General features: G+C 36.4%; 1 protein-coding gene across 3 annotated transcripts in view; it reads right to left on the bottom strand.

Moving 5' to 3' along the window:
* The window catches only part of POLR3B (RNA polymerase III subunit B), a 136394-nt gene that overhangs the window by 63824 nt on the left and 46453 nt on the right, over positions 1-26117 (bottom strand). For all 3 annotated transcript variants that reach the window (XM_081310647.1, XM_081310645.1, XM_081310646.1), the window contains exons 13-16: positions 10720-10881; positions 5669-5869; positions 3708-3870; positions 2413-2566 (exon numbers count right to left, since the gene is read on the bottom strand). In XM_081310647.1, the coding sequence (XP_081166773.1) occupies positions 2413-2566; positions 3708-3870; positions 5669-5869; positions 10720-10881 (680 nt within the window). The remainder of the gene's footprint in view (positions 1-2412; positions 2567-3707; positions 3871-5668; positions 5870-10719; positions 10882-26117) is intronic.

Raw genomic sequence — 26117 nt, 5'->3', positions numbered from 1 at the left:
GAAAAGGCAACACAAAAACGATACTCAAAGTCTAGAAAGAAAATGAAAACTTTATGTCACATGTCATATTTTTTAAAACTCTAAATGTATCAGAGGGTCTTGGAACACGCCACCCACAAGTAAGGGGAAACTGCTGTAAACCCATAAAGCTAGCTGGCAACAAAACACTGTCACCAAGGGTAATGATGGCATTTGTTGTGAGGATGTGATGATGAATACCCAGATGTTCTGGAACAGTCTGATTTAGGATAAGCATCACTGAGATAGACTAATAGGTTACTTTAACTATTCTTGACAAAATCAAGTGGCTCTACTTTTTTACTCCATGATCTGCACTGGCATACTGGGTGGAAGGTAGAGAGAGCACTTGGGTAGATTAACCTGTAACTGTCAGTGGTGACTTGCCGATGAGGGCTTCGCCACTGCGAGGAAACACTGACACAAAGGATGGCATGCAGCATGGAAACGTCAAGGGCCGTTGCTATTTGGACAGCAGCTCTCACATAGAGAAGCAAGAAACCAGCCGACACTTGTGCACTGCACCCTGAAGCCCAAATAACTATGTGAGGACTAATGAGCACTTTAAACTGTTAAGAAGAGGATCTGCATAATCACAAAAGGGGAACATGAGCTGCTGAAAAGTGAACTGGGTGAGCTTTTCATGGAAATCAACAGTACCTTGAAATTCTGGCTTATTCACTGGAGGGAAGCAGAGTGACCTGATGTCACATGGGAGGGCTGCAGCATAGCTCAGGTTAAGACTCAGAAGTGAAGGCAGACACAGGAATTGAAGACAGAGATCACTAACTTAATAAAGCCCACTATTTTTCCTGCCATATCTATTGTCTCCCATTGTAAAATTACTGCTAAAAAAAAAAAAACTTGTTTTGTTTTAGAATATGCTTTATTATGCTGAATGTAATGAAAGAGAAAAATCATTTAAAAAGCCAACCTGGAACATGTCATTGTTTTTCCTGCCACTAATGAGGCCATGTTGTTAAGCACATTATATGTGATTAGCACCCTACAAGAACTTACCACACCTTGCCAGTTATTCTCAGGATAATCCTAGGAAGGCTTTACTATTTCCATTTTACAGCCAAGGAAACCAAGGCTCAGACTTGTATATTATACTCAGAGTCACACAAATCAATAACTGGCAAGATAAGATTGAACACATATCATATTTAAGAGAACTTATTCTTGCTAATTTAAGCAACATGGAATTTACTGGAAAAACTAAGAATTTACTGGACGGACAAGAATCAAAGAAAAAGGAGAAATGCTTAGGCATAGAAAGAACAGGAATCACAGCAGCTACAAGGATCCAGAAAGAAAGGAGTAATAGGCAGACTCTTGCATGGGTCACTGGCAGCATGTCAACTACTTGCCTCCCTTGATTTATTCTACTTGAATTCAACTGATGAATCTGATGAGGAAGTATGACTGGCCTCACTTGGATCTCATACCTGACCTTTTGCTAGGCAAGGAAAGCCTTCACACTGTATGCAGTAGGGAGGGGCAGTCTCCAAAGGAGAATATAGCATAACTAGAAGGAGGAAAGGATGAGGGACAGACAGACAATGGCAGTCCGTTCTTCCAGTTCTGCTTTCCAACTATTGCTAGCTCACTGCCTTATACCTAACATCATCAGGAGTTGAAAAATTACAACCACAAAATAAGTGAAGGCTTCTGAAACACCATAATAACCTCAACTGATACCCCTGCATGTCCCCCAAAGACCAGATACTATATCATATTCATCACTATACCTCCAGCTGCTGGACAATACCTGTGCATAACAAATCCTTAATAAATATTTGCTGAATGAACAATATTAACCTACTTTCCATTAGTTCTAATGTAATTTTTTAAATTCTTGCTTTTCCTCAGCCTTTCTTCATTTCCCCTATACCCAAGTAACACAATCCTATTAATCTTTTAAAGCAGTTTGTAGCAGTGGAATACAGAGGGTAAAATCATGACTGTTAGAGTCAAGGGACTTCTAAGGAATTCCCATTAAAAACTTGACTCCACCATTCTCTAGCACTGGGTAAGTTACTCAGGAATACTTCATGGAATACCCTAATTTCCTCATTTGCTAAATGAAAATAATAATTCAACCTCATAGGGTTGAATGTAGTTAGAGCCTTATATATAAGTATATCCATTAAAATAATAAGTAGTGACTAACATTTATTAATAGTACAGTTGATTATCATTAATAATAATTATTTCTCCTCTCCCAGCAGACTGAACTCTCTGAGGGCAACAATGGTCTCCCATTAATCTTTGAAATGTTTATTAACTGAATTAAATGTATCTCAACATTGAAGAAGGAAAAAGAAGCTTCAAAAATAAGTCAACTTATTTCAAAAGTTAATATAAAGAGACTCTTCTAGCAATATATACCTGCACAGTCTTCCTCCATCAGAGGAAATATAAACACACCGATCTGTAAGATTTGTTGAGATGGAAACAAATTCATTGATATATCCTGCTCTTCGCATCAGTCGAAATGTATTCACTAGCTTTTTATGATCTCGAATGACACCCAGAATGTTACCTAAGCAAAAGAAGTAAGAAGAGGTAAGACAGGAACAAAATATAAACCTAATCTCATATAAAATATTTACCCAACACAGGAATACTGAATAGTCATTTGGAAATAGTTATTAACATGTGGCCATCCATAGGCTGAGGGAAGCAGCACAGGAAACGGTCAAGGTCATCCTGGGGCCCTGGAATCCAGGGCCGGTCCTATCACACACTGGCTGAGGAGCAGTGCAAGTGAATTTCACTGTTCTCATCTGGCAGCACAGTGCTGTGAGTGTGGGTCCACACCACCAGCGTGTGCCCACTGGTTCTATCACTTCCACGGGGAGATTAAGAAAATGAATGAGTTGAAAGTGCTGAGGATTCTGCCCCACACCTAGTGACTGCTCATCTGCTCAGCATCTATGAAACGAAGACACTGGGCTTTCCTCCCATTTTCAAGAGGATTCAGAGGCACCAGGACAGAGTGCAGGCCAAGAGTTCATGCACTGTTAGCTTCTTGGATTCACTGGAGAAGGTAGATAGTTAACAGCCCTGTTGAGGTCCTGACTCTCCCTTGGCAGGCCCTACCTGCAAGGGTTAGTGGATCCCTAATTGGGGAGAAGAGAAGGACATGACCTAAGTGGTCAGGGGTGAGCACATCAGGCAGGCACACAAACCACCAAGTCAAAAGGAGAAAGGACGGGCGCACTACTGCCCAGCCTCTGGTGGGCTCTGAAAGAGGCAAGAAGAGGTATATGAAAGTGGGTCAGAAGAGGGGGAACTTCTTGCCACAGGCTGCTAACATACCAAGGATCAAATGGCTGAATACATTCAACTCACTGTAAGGGCTGACCTGGTTATTTTACAGGGCAACTCAGATATTTAAGGTACCCTGCTGAACCTTATTCCATTGTAAATATGTTAGCAGCTGCAAGAGGGAGAAAGCAGTCAGTCTTTGCAATGTTACCCTTCACTCACACAGCTGTGTCCTCTCAGAACTTTGGATAATGCAACCAGTAGAATCATTGTCTTCCTTCCACCTTTAAATCAAGGTCCTTCTAGGCCCAGAGTTAGAATATGTTTGTGATTTAAATATAAGGATATTAATTGACTCCTTCCCTATTCCCAACAGGTTATTAAGGATGAACATGTCTCTATAATATACCCACCATTGAGAAAGACAAGAAACACATTTGGATAAGAGAGTTCTTCTCCACATAATAAATTCACATCTTCTACTCCCAAGTTACTGGCTAATTTAACAATGGGTCCATCTTCCATATCAGTTGTGATGTGTGTCATAAGGGCCAAATTTTTAACCAAACCGCAGGCCTAAAACATAAGACAATCATTTCTAAGAATGAATATTAGTACAGTGTGTGTCTGAAAATAGCTCACTACTCTGCTGGTGGCAATATAAAGCAGTATAACCTCGTAATGGACATTTTGGTAATTTACAAAAAAAACTTAAAATGTACATGTCCTTTTGCCCAGAGAAATTTATACTCAGGTAACAAGAAAGGATGTAAAATAGATGTAGCCACATAAATTCTCAGCACAGTATATTTGCAATTACAGAAAATGATATCATAAATATACAAAAAAAGGAAAGAAACATTAGAGAAACTATTTTTCTCAGAGAGTGGAATATCAAAGTCATTACAATGATATAATATAGGAAAAGAGTAAAGAAAAACAATAATAAATCTAGCTACACAAAAACAGAAAACTTCTGGCAGAAAAAGAGAGACTTTCTACAGAATAACTGGCCAGAACTCTATAAAGGTTTTTGGTCATGAGAGGCAAAGAAAGATTAAAGGACTGTTCCAGACTGAAATGGACTCAGGAGGCATGGTGACTAAAGCAACACATGAGCTGAATCAGAAACAGACATTGTTGGGACAACTGGGGGAAATCTGAACAAGGTCTACAGTCTATGGCATTGTCACTAATGTTGATTTCATGAGGTCAATAGCTGTGATAAGATTACATAAAATGCTCACATTGGGGAATCTAGATGTAAGATTATGAAAAGTCTTTGTACTATTTTTGCAATTTTTTGTATATCAAATTATTTCATGATAAAAAAATAACAAGAACTTTTCGACTTTTATACAACCCCAAAAATCTACAACAAAAGTATCAATAAGAAAAAACATAGCAAAAGCAGAAAACACTCAGGACATGGGTGACACCTAAAGACTGTAACTTCAATTCTTGGAAACTATTTTCTATATGCACAAAGTAGCCACTTAGCCACTTAATAAAGTTAGCTGAAGGAATCTCTGAGAAACACAGTGCTCCAAAGCTCAAGATGTTTAACTCATGCAAATTTGAAAAACTGTACCAATTTATGTGAATTACCATACTGGGAGAAGAGTTTTTAAAAATCACAAGTGCATAGAATCCTATTTTCTACCCCTCTCAAATCATAACATTTGATATATTTTGGAACTGACATTTTTTTACTGGTCATAAATTAACTTATTTATTCATTCGGTATATATTTATGGAGCCTCCATTCTAAATGAGGCTCTATGTTAGGAGCCTGAGGTACAATGGTAAACCTTCCTTCTTTGAAGGTTTGATTTAAAAGAAATGGACGCAAGAGAAACTAACAATGGTAATGCAAAGGAGAAAGGGACCATGTCACAGGGAGGAATGGGAGTAAGCCCCTTTGTTTGGCATTTAGGTAACGGCGCTAAGTGAGTCAGAATTATCAGGTTTTGGACTGCACACGCTTAGTTAGCTACACCTGAGTACACAATGTCCTCTAAGCACATCTGAAGGAAATAAAAAGCTACTCAAAAAGAGATCCATTTGAGCATCAAAAGTGATGGGTCTCTCAATTGTCCTTCACGTTCTAATCCCCTCTTCATATGACTGGTTCTTGGGATAAACTATAATAGGCAAAATCAATGTGGACCACAAATTTCTTTATCAAATGCTTCTGCAGACACTGGTTTTGGAATGATATTGATATAGTCTTAACAAATTACATCATTATTTCTTGCCAGATAAGTGGTTAATCTAAGAAAAAGACATGGGCTAGAGAATGACAGCAGAAGCAGAATCCCCAGCCCCAGACTCCAACAAGTATGTCCTCTGAGACTGTACACAGGTGCCTTACCTCTCCTTCAGGAGTGTCCGAAGGACAGAGCATTCCCCACTGAGATGGCTGGAGGGAGCGAGGACCACTCACTTTCCTGGTTTTTTCAAACTGGGAAGAGATTCTTGTCATCATGCCCAGTGCAGATATGTATGACAAGCGTGACAAGACTTGGGTCACACCTTGACGGTCCATTTTAAATCTCTTTAGAGACCAATTTCCCTGTAGAAAAATGACAGACATGAGACTACCAGTAACCCTTTCATATGCTGCCTGAATCTGAGGAGTCACTCTGAGAAGTTCAGAATAGGAACTGCTTGCTCATGAAATTAAAGCCAGGGTATTTATTTCTAAATCAAAATGTCACAATTAAAATTAAAACTTATGCAGCTACTTGCTGAGGTTTTCCAGGAATATGATGAACACAAACTATGTCTAGAAACCATCTCAGAATGCTTCACTCTTTCAACCCTATCATGTCAGTGTAGTCGTCATCCGAAAAACTCACACATGGAACATATCAGTTTAACCCAAGTGTCCACTGGAAGCAATAAGTCAGCTGATCAAAGGTAAAATGAGTTTGAAGCTCAAAGAGATAATTTCATGTTGGAATACACTATTATTTGGATGTCTTCCAAAGTTAGTCTTAATTAGAGGAAAATATAGTAACAGAAAAATGACTCATAGCAGTTATTAGGAATAATGAATACACTGTAGCTTTCTTCATCAGGTCTGAGGAATCAAAAAATTATATATGTTCATATTTTTTTTTAAAAGAGAGAGAGAGAGAGAGAGAGAGAGGAGAGAGAATTTTTTAATATTTATTTTTTAGTTTTCGGCGCCACAACATCTTTATTTGTATGTGGTGCTGGGGATCGAACCCAGGCGGCACGCATGCCAGGTGAGCTCGCTACTGCTTGAGCCACATCCCCAGCCCAAAAAATTATATATGTTCATATTAAATGCTGTATATTCTCTGTGGCTATCATGCCAATAGTGGAATAGATTCATATAAATGACTCTTGAAAATTAAATTTGCTTAAATCCTATGCAATAAATATGTCATAGTATATTAAATATATTATTTTATAGTTGGATTACAGCTATACACATTAAATTATATCCCCCAAATATAATTCAATTAACAAAAATAATATGCATCAAAAAAGCAAAGCAGAAAACAAAATATCCAAGAAAATGGTTGGCTCAATTATCTTTCTGATTCCATAGAGAAAAACTATATCTGCAGTGATTCTTCTTTCTCCTTGAAAAACCTGATGACATGAAATTCATTTGGAAAACTAAAGAGGCCAAGAACAGACAAAGGAATCCTTAGTGAGAAAAGCGATGCAGGAGCCATGACAATACCAGACCTTAAATAATACTACGAACTACAGTAAGAAAAACAGCATGGTACTGACACCCAAACAGGCCAGACAGAATAGAAGACACAGAGACAAAACCACAGAAATACAGTTACCTCATATTAGACAAAAGAACCAATAATAAACATTGGAGGAAAGACAGCCTCTTCCACAAATGCTGCTGAGAAAACTGGAAATCCATATGTAATAGAATGAAAGTTAACCCCTACCTCCCACCCTGCACAAAACTCAGATCAAAGTGGACCTAGGTATTAGACCAGAAACCCTACACATATTAGAATAAAAGGTAGGCCCAATACTCCAACATAAAGGCATAGGAACTGACTTCTTTAACATACAGGCACAAGAACTGACTTTCTTAACAAGACCCCTAAAGTGCAAGAAGTAAAATTGATAATGGGATGGCATCAAACTAAAAAGCTTTTGTCACAGCAAAGAAAATAATCAAGAGCATGAAGAGAGCGTCTACAGAATGGGAGAAAATCTTGCCACCTGCCCCTCTAACAGATCACTAATTTCCAGGATATATAAAGAACTTAAAAACCTTAATACCAAAATAAAACTAAATAACCCAATCTATAATGGGCAAAAGAACTAAACAGTCACTTCACAGAAAAAATGAGTGATCAACAAATATATGAAAAAATGCTCCACATCTCTAGCAAATTAAAACTATACTGAGATTTCATTTCACTCCAGTTAGAATGGCAATTATGAAGAATACAAGTAACAAGATGAGCGCTGTAGTGCAAGCCTGAAATCCCAGTGGCTTGGGAGGCTGAGATAGGAGGATGGCAAGTTCAGAAACAGCCTTAGTAACAGCAAGGTGCTAAGCAACTCAGTGAGTCCCTGTCTCTAAATAAAATATAAAATAGGGCTGAAAATGGGCTCAGTGGCCAAGTGCCCTGGAGTTCAATTCCTGGTATATGTGTGTATGTGTGTGTGTGTGTGTGTGTGTGCATAAAGAATACTAGTAACAATAAATGTAGGTGAAGATGTGGTGAAATGGATACAGTCATACATTGTTGGTGGGACTGTAAATTGGTGTGACCACTCTAGAAAATAGTATGGAGATTGCTCAGAAAACTTGGAATGGAGCCACCATTTGACTCAACTATCCCACTCCTTGGTATATATCCAAGGGAGTTAAAATCAGCATACTATAGTGACACAGATGCATCAATGTTTATAGCAGCCCAATTCACAATAGCTAAACTATGGAGCCAACCTAGACGCCCTTCAACAGATGAATGGATAAAGAAAATGTGGCATATATACACATCAGTATTATAGCAAGTAAGAATTATTTTATGTCTATTATGCTAAGTAAAATAAATCAATCCCCAAAAACCAAAGGTTGAATATTTTCACTGATATGTGGAAGCTGACTCACAATAAGGGAAGGAGGGGGAAACACAGAAGTTCTGTAGATTAGATAAAGGGGAATGAAGGGAAGGAAGTGGGGATAGGAAAAGAGTGGAGTGAACCTAACATAATTTTCCTATATTCATATATGAATATACCACAGTGAATCCCACCATCATGTACATCCACAAGAATGGGGTCCTAATTAGTTAAAGATACATTCCAGGCTTGTATAATTATATCAAAATGGATTCTACTGTCATGTATAACTAAAAAGAACCAATTTTTAAAAAAGAACCTGATGACAACTACAAATATTTTCTTGAGAAAAATGTACAAAATACTATGAACACAAAATCTGACACTCAAATTTCAGGAGCAGACTTCTGGATCCCAGCTTAGACACCTTCATAGTAGATAAATTGCATGGCTACAAAAAGATATTAAGTGATCTGTTCATATTGAAATATATGACTTCGCTGGAGCTCCTTCACAAATTGAAGTTTTCTCTTCATTACAACAAAGGTCCATCACTTCAAAACCTTGAGTTTTTGATAATGTGGAAAAGAATTAATTCTAAGAAGAAATTCTATTATAAAACAAGGAAACAGAGCAAATACACAAATTTCACAAATTAACTTATTTATATTGCTCACTTAGGTAACTCCATTTATCCTTGAAATGAGAAAGAATCTAGTAAACTAACTTATGCCCAGACAGAATAAATAAGGAAAAAATTAAGAATAAATATAATATAAGAATAAATAAGGTAAAAAAAATATTTGGTAGAAAGCTAAAAATAAGGCAGCAGCTGATAGCAATCAGGAAGTAGGTGGGGAGTGAAGACAAGATGTGCAGCATGAGAATTTGTCCCAGTATTCTGCAGGTTTTTTACAAAAGGGAGAAATAGTCAAAGAGTCTAAAAATATTAAGAATTCTACTAAAGCAACACTACAGAACATTATAAGTTCATCTTTCCTGGTCGCCTTCATATTGGGGTACACCTGCCACAAAGCCTACTACTAATTTTCTTAATAAGCAGCCCTGTCAGGGAGGTAAAGCAAAGCCACTCAGCAAAAAAACTATTCCAAACAGCTGTTGTGACCTAAAAAAATGGGTCAGGAAGCAAGGAAAAGCAGTTCTCACAAAAGCATGCTTAAAGAGCCTAAATGGCACAGAGACAGGGTGCACCTCCACTTTAGGTGCAGCTATCACTATAGGTGCTGCTCACACAGACCACTGGAAATTTCCAAAGTCAACTACTGAAGCAGGTCTGCACTCATCTCTCATTGTTACCGGAATCATTGTGTTGGGCTACACTACCCTTTTGTTGGGACAAGATCCCATCCATAAAACTAATTGTATGTCTGGCATCAAAAATGTGAACCAGACTTCATCAGATAGACCTATAGTTGCTATGCTTCAAAAATGGGAGCAAAAACCTATCTGATAACCTTTGGTGAATAGCTGGAGACCCTGAATACACAGCAGCTGCTGAGGACTGAATTCATTGCTCAGGAAAGGAACAGCTGATAGGTCTCTGAAGAATATAAGCTAAATGAAACATTAGGTTGAATGTGAAATGAAACACTTTTGTATTGTTTTGGACAAAACTTGCCAAATAATAAACCTGCCTGAAATACATCAATTTTATTATACAAAAAAGAAAGTTAAAAGAAAAGGTTATTAAAAGAAAGGTTATTAATAGTTTAAAGAGAAGAATTTTCCCCTCCATGTGTTATCTATTTTCTTTTTGTCTTATAGAGAAGGAAGTATAATTTGGCAGGAAAGTTACCAGTAGTCATGATACATTCTAAGACCCTGGTAGATGTCTGAAACTGCAGAAAGCACAGAACCCTATACATCCTATTTGTTTTCTGTACATAAGTAACCTATGATGAAGTTTGTTTTGTAAGTTAGGCCAGTAAGAGGTAAACAAATATATGGTAATAAAAGTTATTTAAAACTTATAAATTTTTTATTTCTGGAATTTTCCATTTAATATTTTCAGATATCAGTTGAAGATGAGTAAATGAAACAAAGCATGGAAAGCAAAACCCACAGCTGAGGGAGGTTAATACAGTATTAAACTTTCAGGTTACTACAGTATTAAACTATTAGACAATTTACACTTTAGACTATGTTTTCCAAAGCAGGCAATTTTTTATTTGTACATTCCTTTAAATTCATACACAAACACAAACACACACACACACACACACACACACACACACACACACACAACCTGGATTATTGAAGTCCTTTAAATCTCCATTTCACTGAATAAATTCACAAACTCCAAAATCCTAAAAGAAGACTTACAGTGGAAATGGCATTCACCATGCCATTGGTGATCTGGTCTTGGCGCATGTGTTTCACAACATCAAACTGGGCTGCTCTTTGTTTAGGAATCACCTGGTCTGCAATCTTCTTCATTTCAGAATTAAATTTTTTGAACAAATCTTCAAAAAGAAGAGATAAAAGCTAAAAGAAAAAAGAAAAGGAAAGAAAAGTATATGATGATTTTTCAAAAAGCAAAACAGTGTTGAAGACTGAACCCAGGACCGCCCACATGCCAGCCAGCACCTCTACCATGGAGCTCTACACACCACCCTTCAGGGCTGTTTCAATAAACTCTGAAGCTTTGTTCTTAAAATAAAAAAGACAAAGAAACTCTTAAAAATATGTATTTTAAAATTCAGTTTGATAGATACATACATGATTTTCTATATGCCTGATACTACAGTGGAGAGCAAAGATGGTGAGATCATCCTGCACTCAGAGACACCTTTAAACTAGTCACTTCCAGTTGTTTAGACTTCACTGACTACAGACCTAATTTTTAATTTTATAAATAAAAACATTCAAACCAAAAAAAAGAGTGTGTGTGTGTGGGGGGGGGGGGTTACCAATAGAAAGTTAATGAAACTAAAGATGTAGAGCCACTTAAACTTTCCTGTAACACTGGTAAAAATACAAACCAGTTAGAAAACCACCTGCCATTATTTACCCATCATTTATATCCAGTAGCTTCTCTCCTAGGTGTAGCCCCTACAGCAGTAGTTCTCAAACTTGAGAAGGGTCGTAACCATGCCGAGAACTATTAAAACACAAAGTGCTAGCCCCACCCTTACAGTTTGTGACTCAGTAAGTCTAGGGTAGAGACTAATAACCTGCATTTCTAACAAGTACCCAGGAGAAGTCAGAGCAGCTGGAAGGAAGGGGCACTTTAAGAATCAGTATTCTTAGTGACAATCCTACATAAATAAGGTGCCAGAAACATACACTGGAGAAAAGATAGCATCTTCAACAAATGCTGCTGGGAAAATTGGAAATCCATATGTTACAGAATGAAATGAAAACCCTGAATCTCACCCAACACAAAACTCAACTAAACATGGATCAAGGACCTAGGCATCAGACCAGAGACCCTGCACCTACTATAAGAAAAAGTAGGCCCAACACTCGAACACGTTAGCTTAGGACCTAATTACTCAACCAGACTCCTAAAGCACACGAGCTAAAATCAGTAATCAATAGATGGGATGGTATCAAACTAAAAAGCTTCTTCATTGCAAAGGAAACAATCAAGAATGTGAACAGAGAGGCTGGGGCTCAGTGGCAGAGCACTTGCCTAGCATGTGTGAGGCATTGGTTCAATCCTTAGCACCACATTAAAAAATAAACCAATAAAATAAAGGCATGCTGTCCATCTACAATTACAGAAAAAAAAATGTGAAAAAGAGAGCCTACTGAATGGGAGAAAATCTTTGCCACCTGCAAAGATAGAGCATGCATCTTCAGGATATATAAAGAACTCAAAAAACTTAACACCAAAAAAAACAAATAATAAATGGGCTAAGGAACGGAACAGACACTTTACAGAAGAAGAAATATAATCAATCAACAAACATGAAAAAATGTTCATCATCTCTAGCAATTAGAGAAATGCAAATCAAAACTACTCAGTCAGAATGGCAATTATCAAGAATATAAGCAATAATAAGTGTTGGCAAGGATGGGGGGGGGGAGGTACATTCATATATTGCTGGTAGGACTGAAAACTGGTGCAACCACTATGGAAAGCAGTATGGAAATACCTCAAAACACTTGGAATGAATCCATCATTTCACCCAGCTAACCTACACTCCTTGGTTTACACCCAAAGGACTTAAAATCAGCATACTATGGTGACATAGCCACATCCATGTTCATAGCAGCTCAATACACAATAGCTAAACTATGGAAACAACGTAGATGCCCTTCTACAGATGAATGGATAAAGAAAATGTGGTACATATTCTTTATATAATAATGTACATAATGATGGAATATTACTTAGCATTAAAGAAAAATGAAAATTATGGCATTTGCAGGTACATAGATGGAACTAGAGAATATCACACTAAGTGAAATAAGTCAATTCCAAAAAAACAAAAGCTGAATGTTTTATCTGATAAGCAGATGCTGATTCATAGTGGAGTGGGGGAATAGGGAAGAACGAAGGAACTCTGGGTTTGTATAGAGGGGAGTTAGGGGAGGGGTGGGGTTGTGGAGATGGGAAGGATGGTAGAAAGAGACACACATTATTACCCTAATATACATACATGATTACACTACTGGAGTGACTCTGAACCATATACAGCCAGAGGAATGAGAAGTTGTGCTCTACTTGTGTACTATATATCAAAATGCATTCTACTGTAAAATTAACTAATTTAAAAAAAAGAATACAAGTAACAATAAATGTTGGTGAGTATGGGGAAAAGGGTACCCTCATACACTGATGGTGGGACTGTGTATCAGTGTAATCACTCTGGAAAACAGTATGGAGATTCCATAGAAAACCTGGAATGGAACCACCACTTGACCCAGTTATTCCACTCCTTGGAATATATCCAAGGGAGTTAAAATGAGCATTCTACAGTGACAGACACATCAATGTTTATAGCAGCTCAATTCACAATAGACCATAAACTATGAAGTCAAACTAAGTGCCCTTCAACAGATGAATGTATAAAGAAAATGTGGTATATATACACAATTGAGTATTTACTCAGCCAGAAAGAATGAAATTATGGCATTTTAACTTATCCATATTAAATAGACAGAACTAGAGACCATCATACTAAGTGAAACAAGCCAGTCTCAAAAAAGGCCAAATGTTCTCTCTGATATGCAATGCCCATCCCCGAAGAATAGAAGTTCACTGGATTAGTCAAAGTGGAGGGAAGGAAAGGGAGGGGGATGGGAATAGGAAAGACGGTAGAATGGATATAACTTTCTCACATTCATATATAAATTCATGACCAGTGAAACTCCACATCATGTACAATTACAAGAATGGAATCCTAATAAATTATACTCCTTGTCAAATATACCCAAAGAATTTAAAATCAGCACACTATGTCAAAATACACTCCAATGTCATATATATCTATCTAAAAAGAACAAATTTTTAAAAACTCACAAATACCTTTCACAGGTTAAAAATAATAAATAAATAAATATCGGTGTTCTACAGAAATTTGTGTCTAATTGCATCAGGACATATACAATTTATTTGTAGCTGCACTATTTGTAACTGCTAAGAACTGGAAACCATAAAAATAATACTTAGACAAATTCTGTGGCAAATTCACATATTGGAACATTAATAAGCAATGAAAATGAACAAAAAATAACTAACCATGAAATCATGGCTGGATCTTAAAAACATGACACTGAGTGAAAGAAATCAGATATAAAAAGAATGTATATGGTATGATTTCTTCTGTATAACATTAAAAATCAGCACAACTAAACTATACTGGGAAAGGGTAAGGAAAACTTTCAGCCTTGCAAAGCCCTGGAAGGCAAGGGGAACCTGCACTCAGAAGAAGGCAGAGGCAAGAGCTATCTATCTGACCTTGGGGATGGAAGAGGAAACCTCCCTTGTTCTCTCCAGGCTTTGCACCTAGTAATAAAAGTCTACCATAGAGCAGGTCAGCACAACCTCCTGGCACCAATTCCAGAAGAGGTATTATACGAGAGGGAAGCAGTGGAGAGCAAAATACCATCTTTCACTGGGTTAAGGGATCCTGCACTGATACATAGCAGGGGCTGGGTCCCACTGGGAAGGGGCAGGAAATGGAAAGCTGTCCATTACAAATTTGGGAGACAGGAGAGAGTACCCATTCTCACCACTCCTGTTCAACACTGCAACAGGGCAGGAAAAGAAGGACCAATATAAATATTGGGGGGAAAAGCAACAAAACTGTTTCTACTTCAGATAACACAAAAATCAATGTTTATCAAACCTGCAAGCTAAGCTACAAGGCCAATAAATGAAAAGCAACTAGGTTTAAAACATTACTGACAGAAATTAGAGAAAATCTCAGCAGGAGATACACAGCACATTCATGGATTAGGAGGCTAATATTATTTGGATGTCAATTCTCTCTAAATTTATATACAGATTCAAATGCAATCTTAATCAAAAGCTTGCAGGGTTTATCTTAAGTACTTGTAAAAATGGATAAGTTAATTTTTAAATTTAAGAAACAGGTTAAAATTCCTAACTTTATAATGATACTCAGAAAAAGAAGGGAAAAAAATCCTTGACTACTTATCTCTGGAGGAAATTGGAGACATAAACCATTATTCTGCAAACTGTTTTTTAAAAAACACTGTCCTTCCCACATAGATTATGTGCCAGGGTAACCAAAGATGTGATAATAAAACTATTCCTTATTTTAAAATTCCAGTTAATAAATGCATTAAAGTGAAAATATTAGAATATCCCCATTTTGTATGACCTAATGAAATAATAAATTGATGAAATGATCACCATAAGCTATAAAATAAAACCATCAGGAAAAAAGTTAATGGGGAACAATACAATGGAAGAATCGGGACCCAAAACCTAAACCCAAAGATCAATTCCAATGGCACAAAAAAAGTACATACAACCATACAACCACATAATACTACCATCCATAAAGTGTTTGGAGAAGGGGTGCCAAACCACAGTAGCATTTAATCTCTAGATTTAATTGCTGGTTAATAAGAAATTCAGGAAAGAGAGGAGAAAAAACAATATGTATATATGTTAAAAGACATCACAAGATTTATGTTGTGTCCAGGTGTTAAGAGTAATTTTTATTTTTATCTTATCATTGATTTTTAATTTCATTCCATTATGATCTGATATAACACAGGATATTATCTCTATTCTTTTGTGTTTGCTAAGAATTATTTTGTGTCCTAAAATATGACCTATTTTTGAAAAATGTTCCATGTGCAACTGAGAAAAAATATATTCAGACACTGATGGATGAAATATTTTATTTTTGTGTTAAATCTAAATTATTAATTGTATTTTTTAGTTCTACAGCTTCTGTATTCAGTTTTTGTTTGGAAGATCTATCCAGTGATGAGAAGAAAGGAACCCTTCCAACTTATTCTATGAAGCCAATATTACCCTCATACAAAACCAGACAAAGATACATCAAGGAAAGAAGACTTCAGACCAATATCCTTGATGAACACAGATACAAAAATTCTCAATAAAATACCAGCAAATTGCTTACAAACACACTTTAAAAAGATAGTGTACCATGACCAAGTGGGGTTCATCGCTGGGATGCAAGTTTGGTTCAACACAAGGGAATCAACAAATACAATTCACTATACCAATAGACTTAAAAGCAAGAATCACATGATTATCTCAACAGATACAGAAAAACTATTTAACAAAATACAGCATCCATTCATGTTTAAAACACTAGAAAAAATAGGCATAAAATGATCAACATTTTAAAAGCTATATATGACAAACCCAAGGCCAAATCATTCTAAATGGAAAAAGACTGAAAGCATTCCCTCTAAAAACATGAATAAGACAGGGATACCACTCATGAAATTCTTCTGGAAAAACAAGAGGCCAACCACTTCTACTTAACATAGTTCTCAAATTTCTAGCCAAAGCAATTAAGGTATACAAATGGGGGGGGAAGGGGCTAAAACTAGCTGTTTGCTGATAACATGATCCTATATTTAGAAGACCCAAAGAACTCCACCAGAAAACTTCTAGAACTCACAAATGAATTCAGCAAAGTAGCAGGATATAAAATTAACACTTATAAATCAATTGCATTCCTATACACCAATGACCAACTAGCTGAAAGAGAAATTAGGAAGACCATACCATTCACAATAGCCTAAAAAAAAAAACACCACCCCTGGGAATCAATCTAACAAAAGTAGTGGAAGACCTCTACAACGTAAATTACAGAAAGAAACTGAAGAAGACTTTAGAAGACAGAAAGACCTCCCATGTTCTTGGATAGCTAGAATTAACATTGTCAAAATAGCCATAATAACAAATCCAATACAGATTCAATGCAATTCCCATCAAAATTTTAATGACATTTTTCATGGAAATAGAAAAAGCACTCATGAAATTCTTCTGGAAAAACAAAAGGCCAAGAATAACCAAAGCAATCCTTAATAAGAAAAGCAAAGGGCTGGGGATGTGGCTCAAGCGGTAGTGCGCTCGCCTGGCATGCATGCGGCCCGGGTTCGATCCTCAGCACCACATACCAACAAAGATGTTGTGTCCGCCGAGAACTAAAAAATAATAAATATTAAAAAATTCTCTCTCTCTCTCTCTCTGTCTCCTCTTTCACTCTTTCTTTAAAAAAGAAAAGCAAAGCAGGAGACATCACAATATCAGATCTTAAATGATACTAAAAAGCTATAGTAATAAAAACTGCATGATATTGACACCAAAACAGGCAAGACCACCAATGGAACAGAAGACAGAGAGACAAATCCATAAAAATACAGTTAACGCATACAACACAAGGTGCCAATAACATACAGTGGAGTAATGATGGCCTCTTCAACAAACGCTGCTGGGAAAACTGGAAGTCCATATATAGTAGAATGAAATTTAATTTCTACCTCCCACCCTGCACAAAACTCATATCAAAGTGAATCAAGAACCCAGGTATTAGACCAGAAACCCTACACATACTAGACGAAAAGGTAAGCCCAACACTCCAACATACAGGCACAGGAACTTACTTCTTTAATAAGACTCCTAAAGTTCAAGAAGTAAAATCAATAATCAATAAATGGGATGGCATCAAACTAAAGTTTCTTCACAGCAAAGAAATCAATCAAGAACATGAAAAGAGAGCCTACAGAATGGGAGAGAATCTTTGCTACCTGCCCCTCAAACAGCATTAATTTCCAGGATATATAAAGAACTCAAAAAACTTAACAACAAAATAAAACTAAATAACCCAATTAATAAATGGGCAAAGGAACTCAACAGGCACTTCACAAAAGAAGAAATATGAACAGTCAACAAATATATGAAAAAATGTTCAACATCTCTAGCAAATAGAGAAATAAAAATTAAAACTACACTGAAATTTCATCTCACTCCCGTCAGAATGGCAATTATTAAGAATACAAGTAACAATAAATGTTGGTGAAGATATGGGGAAGGGGTACACTCATATATTATTGGTGGAATGTAAATTGGTGTAACCACTCTGGAAAGCAGTATGGAGACTGCTCAGAAAACTTGGAATGGAGCCACTATTGACCCAGCTATCCCACTCCTTGGTATATATCCAAGGGAGTTAAAATCAGCATACTACAGGGACACAGCTACATCAATGTTTATAGCAGCCCAATTCACAATAGCTAAACTATGGAGCCAACCTAGGTGCCCTTCAACAGATGAATGGATAAAGAAAATGTTGCATATATACACAATTGAGTACTACTACTAATAAGAATGACTCTATGACATTTGCCTGCAATGGATGGATCTGCTAAGTGAAGTAAGCCAGTCCCAAAAAATCAAAGGTTGAATGTTTTCTCTGATAAGTGGAAGCTAACTCACAATGAGGATGTGGTGAGTGAGGGGGAGAATAGAAGTACAGTAGTTTAGACAATGAAGAACGGAGGGAAGCAGGGGGGATAAGCAAAGACAGTGGAATGAGTCTGACAAAGTTTTCCAATATAACTATATGAAAATAACACAGTGAATCCCACCAGCATGTACATCCATAAGAGTGGGATTCTAACTAGAGTAAGATATATTCCATGCTTTTATAATTATATCAATATGAATTCTGCTGTCATATATAACTAAAAAGGACAAATTAAAAAAAAAAGACACCATAGAGAATGATGGTTAATGATGGTTAATTTTAGGACTTAACCTGACTGCATTATGGGATTCCCACACATCTGATAAAGCAACTTCTAAGTATGTCTATGACAGTGTTTTCGGAAGACCAGCATCTGAATCAGAGAACTGAGTAAGGAGACCTGCTGTCCCTCAGTGTGGGTATGCACTATCCAATCTGTTGAGGATCTGGGTAGAAGTTATTTCCCTCACTCTTTCTGGAGCAGCCCCCCATCTGCTCCTGCCCTTGGTTATCAGAGCTCCACATTCTTCTATCTTTCAACTCCAGAACTTGTACCAGTGGATCCCCAGGTTCTCAGGTCTCTAGCCTCAGACTGAAGCTACATTACCAGCTCCCTTACTGGCTTCTGTGGATCTCCAGCTTGCAGACAGCACATTATGAGACTTCCCTGCTTTCATAATCAAGTGAGTCATTTTCATAATAAATTTTTCTCTCTCTTTCTCTCTCTCCCTTCCTTCCTCCCTCCCTCCTGTTTCTGTTTCTCTGATGAACCCTAATACAAGGATGTTATCATCAAAACCCAGAAAGTAGACAATTCTTAGTACAAAGGATCTACTTTCTTCATATACACAGATACACTCTCTAGATTTTAAAAAAACAAAACAAAATAAAAAACCCTTAAGAGACATATCAACAAATTCTATAGAAACAACATTTATGGGGAAATCTAAATACATCACGAATCTTTGATGATAGGAGGTAACTGTTCTTTTAAAAATTTTAGGTGTGAGTGGGGCATGATGGTGCATGACAGTAAGTTCAGCTACTCTGGAGGCTGAGGCAGTAGGATTGCCAAGTTTGAGGCTAGCCTGGGCATCTTAGCAAGATGCTATCTCAAAATAAAATAAAAAGGACTGTGGATGTAGCTCAGTGGTATAGTGCTAGCCTGTATACGGTCCTCAGTTCAAACCCTACTGCCACCAAAAGAAAAAAAAATTAAGTATAAAAACAGTGTTACGGGTTTTTTTTAAATTATCTTTTAGAGATACATTTCAAAGTCGTCTTAGAATGTGATTTGATATCTGAAATAATCATGTGATCTGGGAAATGGAGGCAGCATAAGAGGGAACTGAGGAGAATACAGATAAAACAAGTTTTGGGATGGATGTATGGGAGCTAATTTTTTTTTTTTTTTAGAGTGAGAGAGGAGAGAGAGAGAGAGAGAGAATTCTTCAATATTTATTTTTTAGTTCTCGGTGGACACAACATCTTTGTTGGTATGTGGTGCTGAGGATCGAACCCGGGCCGCACGCACGCCAGGCAAGCGCGCCACCGCACAAGCCACATCCCCAGCCCGGGAGCTAATTTTACTATTCTATTTATGTACATGTTTAATTTTTTAATATTTTTAGTGAAAAAAATCTATCAAAAACCCCCAAAAAGATTTAGAAATAAATCTAACAAAAGAGGTACAAGGCCTTCATGAAGAAAATTAGAAATCTTTCTTGAAAGACATCAAAGAAAACCTAAATAAATGAAAAGAGCAAAATATTTATTATATGATTAAAATTTTAAGATTACAAATTTTCTCCAAATTTGATCTGCATAATTCCAATTTTAATGAAAATTCACAGACTAATTCTAAACTTTATATGGAAAAGCTAACATACACATAGCCAACATACTCACCTTTGAAAATCAAATGAAAACAGATTCCTTACTCAATTTCAGAAGAAATGAAGAACAAATACCAAAGGCCTTTTTAAAATATAAAGAACACAAACTATTGAAAGAAAGAGCTAATAAAGCTGACCACAAACTTGTAGATACTAAAGTACCAGAGTTAAAAAAAAACCTTAACCTGGGATAGGACATCCACAACACATACAACTGATTAAAAATTAGAATTCAAAATATACAAAAAAATCTCCTTGAAACCAATAAGGAAAATGCAAATAACCTAAAAGGCATTTCAAGGAAAAGAACAATAGGACTGGTTAATACCAGATGGAAAAGGCTCCACCTTATCAGTGATATGAGGTAGGAAACATAGAGTAAGACCAAAAGGAGATCATTTTACCTCCACTCTACAGACAAAAAAATTAACATCTGATACCAAGTCTTGGATGGAGATCACCAGGATGATATACAAATAGTGGGAAGCTAGTTTGACATTTTCCAGTTAGATTGAAGGTTTAACTCGGCTCCATGAACAGGCAATCCTCTTTGTAGAAACTCAAATATATGGAAGCCAGGCCAATATTAATTATTTTTAATATTTTCTTAAAATATATTTTTTAGTTATGTATGGACTCAATGACTTTATTTGTTTTTATGTGGTGCTAGGATCTAATCCAGTGCCTCACCCTGTGAGGCCAGTGCTCTAACATTGAGCCACAACTCCAGCCCCAATAATGTTAATATTTTCAAAAAAGAGAAATGATGAAGTTCTTGGTCAACAGAATGGATAAAGTGGTATTTACCTTATTCTATCTGCACACAATGGAATATAATACAAAAAATGAAAATGAATGGTGAATCTTAAAACTAATGCTGAATGAAAAAAATGTTGCAAGAAAGTTATATGGTATGAATCTATTTTTATAAAGCTCAAAAGTAAGCAAAACTTATAATAAGATTTTAAAACTTTAAAATAAAAAATGTAAATGATGTAATAAATCAAGAAAATAATAAACAAGTATTTTGAATAGTGGGAAGAAGAGAAAAAGACTAGAGTAACAAGTAAATAAAATGGTATTGATGATTTGTATAATTCTTAAGTTGGGCTGGGTAGTGACTTTGAGAGTATTCATTTTATTTGTACCCTTCATAACTTACATATGTAATATATTTTAATGTTAAAAGAATCACACAATAAAAACTAAATGCTATTAAACAACAGTGACATATTTTAAATAGTATGGTCATGAAAGCCAAATCAATGAGATGAAAACTGGAATTTACAAAAACAGTGTAAGATGGTCTGTTTCCAGAATTGTGTAGTAGTTTCTAATAGATGGATTCCCCTACAGATAATAAAGTCTGGACAAAACATTTAAAACTCCTTGAAGGCACTAGAAGGCAAAAATTAGAGCGTGAGTATCACTGAATGATACTGAATGAAGAACCAGAGCTAGTGGATTTGAGTAGCTGGAAAGTAAAGGGAAATCTCAGAAATGAGAGAACCACACAAAGAAACCCCTGAATTCTGTATATAAACTTTACCCAAATCTAGCTCACTCCTAAACTCCATACACATTGAAAGATGTGCCTCATGTACTCCAAAGATCCAAATACACGGTGGGGGAGTTGTGACTACTTTGATCCACAGGATAAGATGAGTGGTGGTGTGTAACTTTGAGGACCAGGCACTAAGGTCATGCAGTTTCTGTCTTGCTCACTCTCAGGAGTACTGAGCCACCCTGATACAACACTGGAAAGGCCAGGTCCTCACTAAACCTCACCTTCAGCTCTCCCTGGAGTCCCATAGCAGAATACTACCCGTGACCTCCCTCAACAACACCCGAAACAGAAGTATCAAATAGCCAAGTCCTGCCTGAGCACTTGACCTGCAAAATCGTGGAGTCTAAGAAAACTGGTTGTTTTAAGCCACTGTTTTGGGATAGCCTGTGACACAGCAATAGATAACCAGAACAACAGCTACATTAAATTCACAAAAAGGAAAAACTAAGAAGGTGGCTTACCAGAAATAAAAAATGGGCTCACTTGTTTAATAATAAACATAATAGATATTACAAATAATAAATCCCCCTGAAAATTAACTGTACTAGCTAGCTCCTATTCTTTCCTTTGTAAGCATTATTTTTTTTCTTTATAGAGCAAGAAAAAAAGCTCAATATATTTGTGATCTGATCTAAATTAACTAATAAAACATGACAGTACTATGGGGATATTACATTTATATTAATTATTAACATAAAGAAGAATTCTGATATTCAGTGAAATTTAAACTAAAGATTTGCCAAATTCCATACTGACTATATTTGTGAACGTTTACAATGAACAATATAATTTTTTTGATTCTCAATGAAGAATATATTCAAAGTAAATGAGTCTTCCCCTCTAGTTAGTACTGAAAAAGAATTTCTTAAATGGGATTAAATTTTATGCTTTTCCTCCTTAAACTAGACATATCTTTCCATTTTTCTATTAAAACCAACTTGCAGATAGGGGAGCTAGGATCTGGGACTTGAATTTACTGTTGGAGTGTTCTAAAAAGAAAACTTCCTCCTCTGAGAGCTTAATCCTTTCTTACAGTCAGACCCAGCAGTTTCACTCATGGAAAGAAAGAATATAGGAATGGAAGCAGGTGCAGAGGGGTGAGAGGGGATGAAGAAGCCCATTCCAGCCACTTCCTGTGGAAACTGGCAAAAAGAACTTGAATAAGCATCCTGAACAGAATCAAATGCCCTTAACCTACACCACAAAAGCTCAGTTCTCTTTTAATTAGTTCCCTACACTTAGACACTTTTGTCTCAAATTATGACAAAGTTTTTTTTTTTTTTTGGATCCCAGCTGAATTTGTTGCAGCCACCTAATTCAAACGCAAGGAAATGTACCAAACAAGTGAAAACTAAGAGCACAGTCAACAGAAAAACTGCCTCATTAATAAATTTCTCCACTCTTACATTTTCAATTTAGGAGAAATAATGTTGTCCAGTTACCAGAACAGTGAGAAATTACAAGGCCAAGACACACAAAAAAACCACATTATTTAGGTCAAGAAGAAAATGATTAAAAGGGATGGAATGCTGGTGATAATACTGAATACCTTTCATTGCTAGTTTGAGGCCTTTCTGTCTGCTTAAGACAGGAGCACTATTGAGCAAATCAAATTTAAGGAAAATATGCTGACAGCTCATCAATTGATTTTCAATGAAAATGCTAAAAAAATTAATAAAGAAGTTAAGCTGCTGAAATACAGTTTCACCAATTAGCTTAATGTCAGAGAATTCTAATTAGGCGTCTTGAGATTGCTATTTAGTGTTTAAGCCTTCAGAGTGCCAAATTCTCCTTTTCACACAAACTGGTTGCAAAATTAAAGACATTAGGCAGCCTTAATTACATTATCAGAACAGCTGGGATTAGGCAATCTCTGAAGTCAAGACGGCATTCTTTTGTCACAGGGTGGAAATCCCTGGCTTTCCAGGGTGCCGGATTTTGGTGCCATTCCATATCTCACCCATACAAAGCAAGCTGCATTAGAAACAAAAAAATTTGCAGACAAAGAATAGAGTAATGTGCAGCAAATAATGAACACATTACCGAAAAAGAAAAGGTAGGTGAAAAGATTAAGCCTGAAATCGGTAGGTTTTGCTAACACCTCTACTGGCGCCTGGCCTGCCAACCCTCTGGTGGCAGTAAGACTGAGGAAAAGCTCTGTGAACCGGCTGGGCCAGTGGAGACAACTCTGTTATCTAAAGCTGAAGCACATTTATACTCCCTCATCCCATGGGGTGTGAAATTAGCAGCTCTTGTTTTTACACATTTTTGCCAACACAATGCCTTTTATGTCTTTACATTGTTTATAAAGCTATGTTTTCTTGCACAAGGGAACCCTCTTCTTAATTCTAATTTCTTAAGCAACAGGATAGTCTCCTTTCCCCCTCACCCTACTCCATTCCTTATTCCTCTAGACAATCAACTTCTTTTTCATAGACTCATTTAACAGCATGACTTTTTTTTCCAATTAAAAAAGTTAAAAATTGGCATTGGTAGTAGGATACCACCACCATAAACCCCAGCACTATGGTTAATAAGAATGTGATCAAAAGCAGACCTGTCAATCATCTGCTCTTACCAAACAGTTTCCCTAGAGTCCAGTAGACACTAATTCATCCCCAAACCAAAACTTGCTATAACTTCTTTTTGAGGGATTGAACCCACAGGCACTTTACCACTGAGCTACATCACTCCAGATCTCTTTATTTTTCATTTTGGGACAGGACCTTGCTAAACTGCTGAAGCTGGCCTTAGCCTCTGAGTAGCTAGGATGACAAGTATGTGCCACTGCACCCGCCTACAAAACTTGCTATAACTTCTGAATTCTAATTCTTAATTTTAATTGTGGTAGTGTCTGCTGTTACCCCAGCTGCCACCACCTCTCATCTGGAATACTGCCACCACCTTCTAGCGTATCCACTCTTGTCTTGTTTGTCTCTAAATCAGATCTTTTAAGCTAAAATTCAATCATATCAGTCCCCTGATTAAACCCCACCGCCCGCCATTTTCTACTCCAAGTAAAACTAAATCCACATCCCCTTCCATGGCCTACAGGGCTCTAGATAATCCATCTCTGTCTATGTCTCCAATATTATCTCACACCTCACCTCTCCCCAACCACGATGACCCTTTTCAGCTTCTTTGGTCCCTAAACTCATTTTTGCCTTGGGAGATGTGCACCTGCTTGTCTCTCTTGATGGAATTTAATTCCCCAGGTTGCATGAGGTTGGCTTTTCATCATTCAAATTTCTGCTTGAACATTTGAAGGCTTGCTAAAAATATATCATTTTTTCCAGAAGACCTTCCCTGATTATACTGACAAAAGCAATGCTTTTCCTCACCATCAACACTCAAACACTTTATCAAGATACAATCCAAAATAACAAACATAACAAGAAATAGAAAAACATGATCCATACTCAAGAGGAAAGCAAATCAAAAGACTGACACCAAAATGATAGAATTAGCAAACTAGGATTTTAAAGGAGACATTAAAAAATTCAAGGATATAAATAAAGGTATGGTTGTCATGTATGAACAAAGAAAACATTTCACTAGAGAAACAAGCTCTGAAAAATATATTCAAATGAAATTTCTAGAATTGAAAAATAGACCAAAAAATTAGCTGGATATATATAACAATATATGACATAAAAGAGAGCAAGTAAACTTGACAATAGATCAAGAGAAATCACCCACTTTGAACAGAAAAAAAATTAATTAATAGAACATCTATATCAAAAGTTCTAATAATTAGAGCCAGAAGGAAAGGAAAACAGAATAGAACAAAACCAAAAAAAAAAAAAAAAAAGATATTTGAATAAAGCCCACAAATTTGATTAAAAAAATATTTACCACACAGGATAACAACAGAGGCAGTCATACCAAGGTACTTAAAAAAAACAAGGAAAAAGAAAACATGTCCATAACAGGTGGGTTTCTACTCTAGATCTTTAATTTAATGGTAATTTGTGATTCAAATGCTGAGATATAAAGTTTCAAAGATTATCAGATACTTGCTACCCAGTAAAAGGGATATACACTCTCAAAATGAGATGGAATTTATGAGTTAGGGCTTAAAATGTGATTACAGACATTCTCACTAACCTACTTTTCTATCATGTTTCCAACAAGAGATAAAGGGGGGTTCACTTGTTTATTCTCTGTGTCCCACTAAAATATAAGGACTAAGAGTAAAGGGATCTTTTTCTGTCTTACTCTTATAACCAGTACATAGGAGTATGCCTAGATCATAATAGTTGTTTATTACATATTTGTTAATTGAATACATGATATTAAAGTCACATTTCACTTCAAACATTACAG

This window comes from Spermophilus citellus (assembly GCF_964194105.1).
Source record: "Spermophilus citellus genome assembly, chromosome: 10".
Taxonomy (NCBI): domain Eukaryota; kingdom Metazoa; phylum Chordata; class Mammalia; order Rodentia; family Sciuridae; genus Spermophilus; species Spermophilus citellus.
This window is presented reverse-complemented; position numbering and strand designations above follow the sequence as displayed.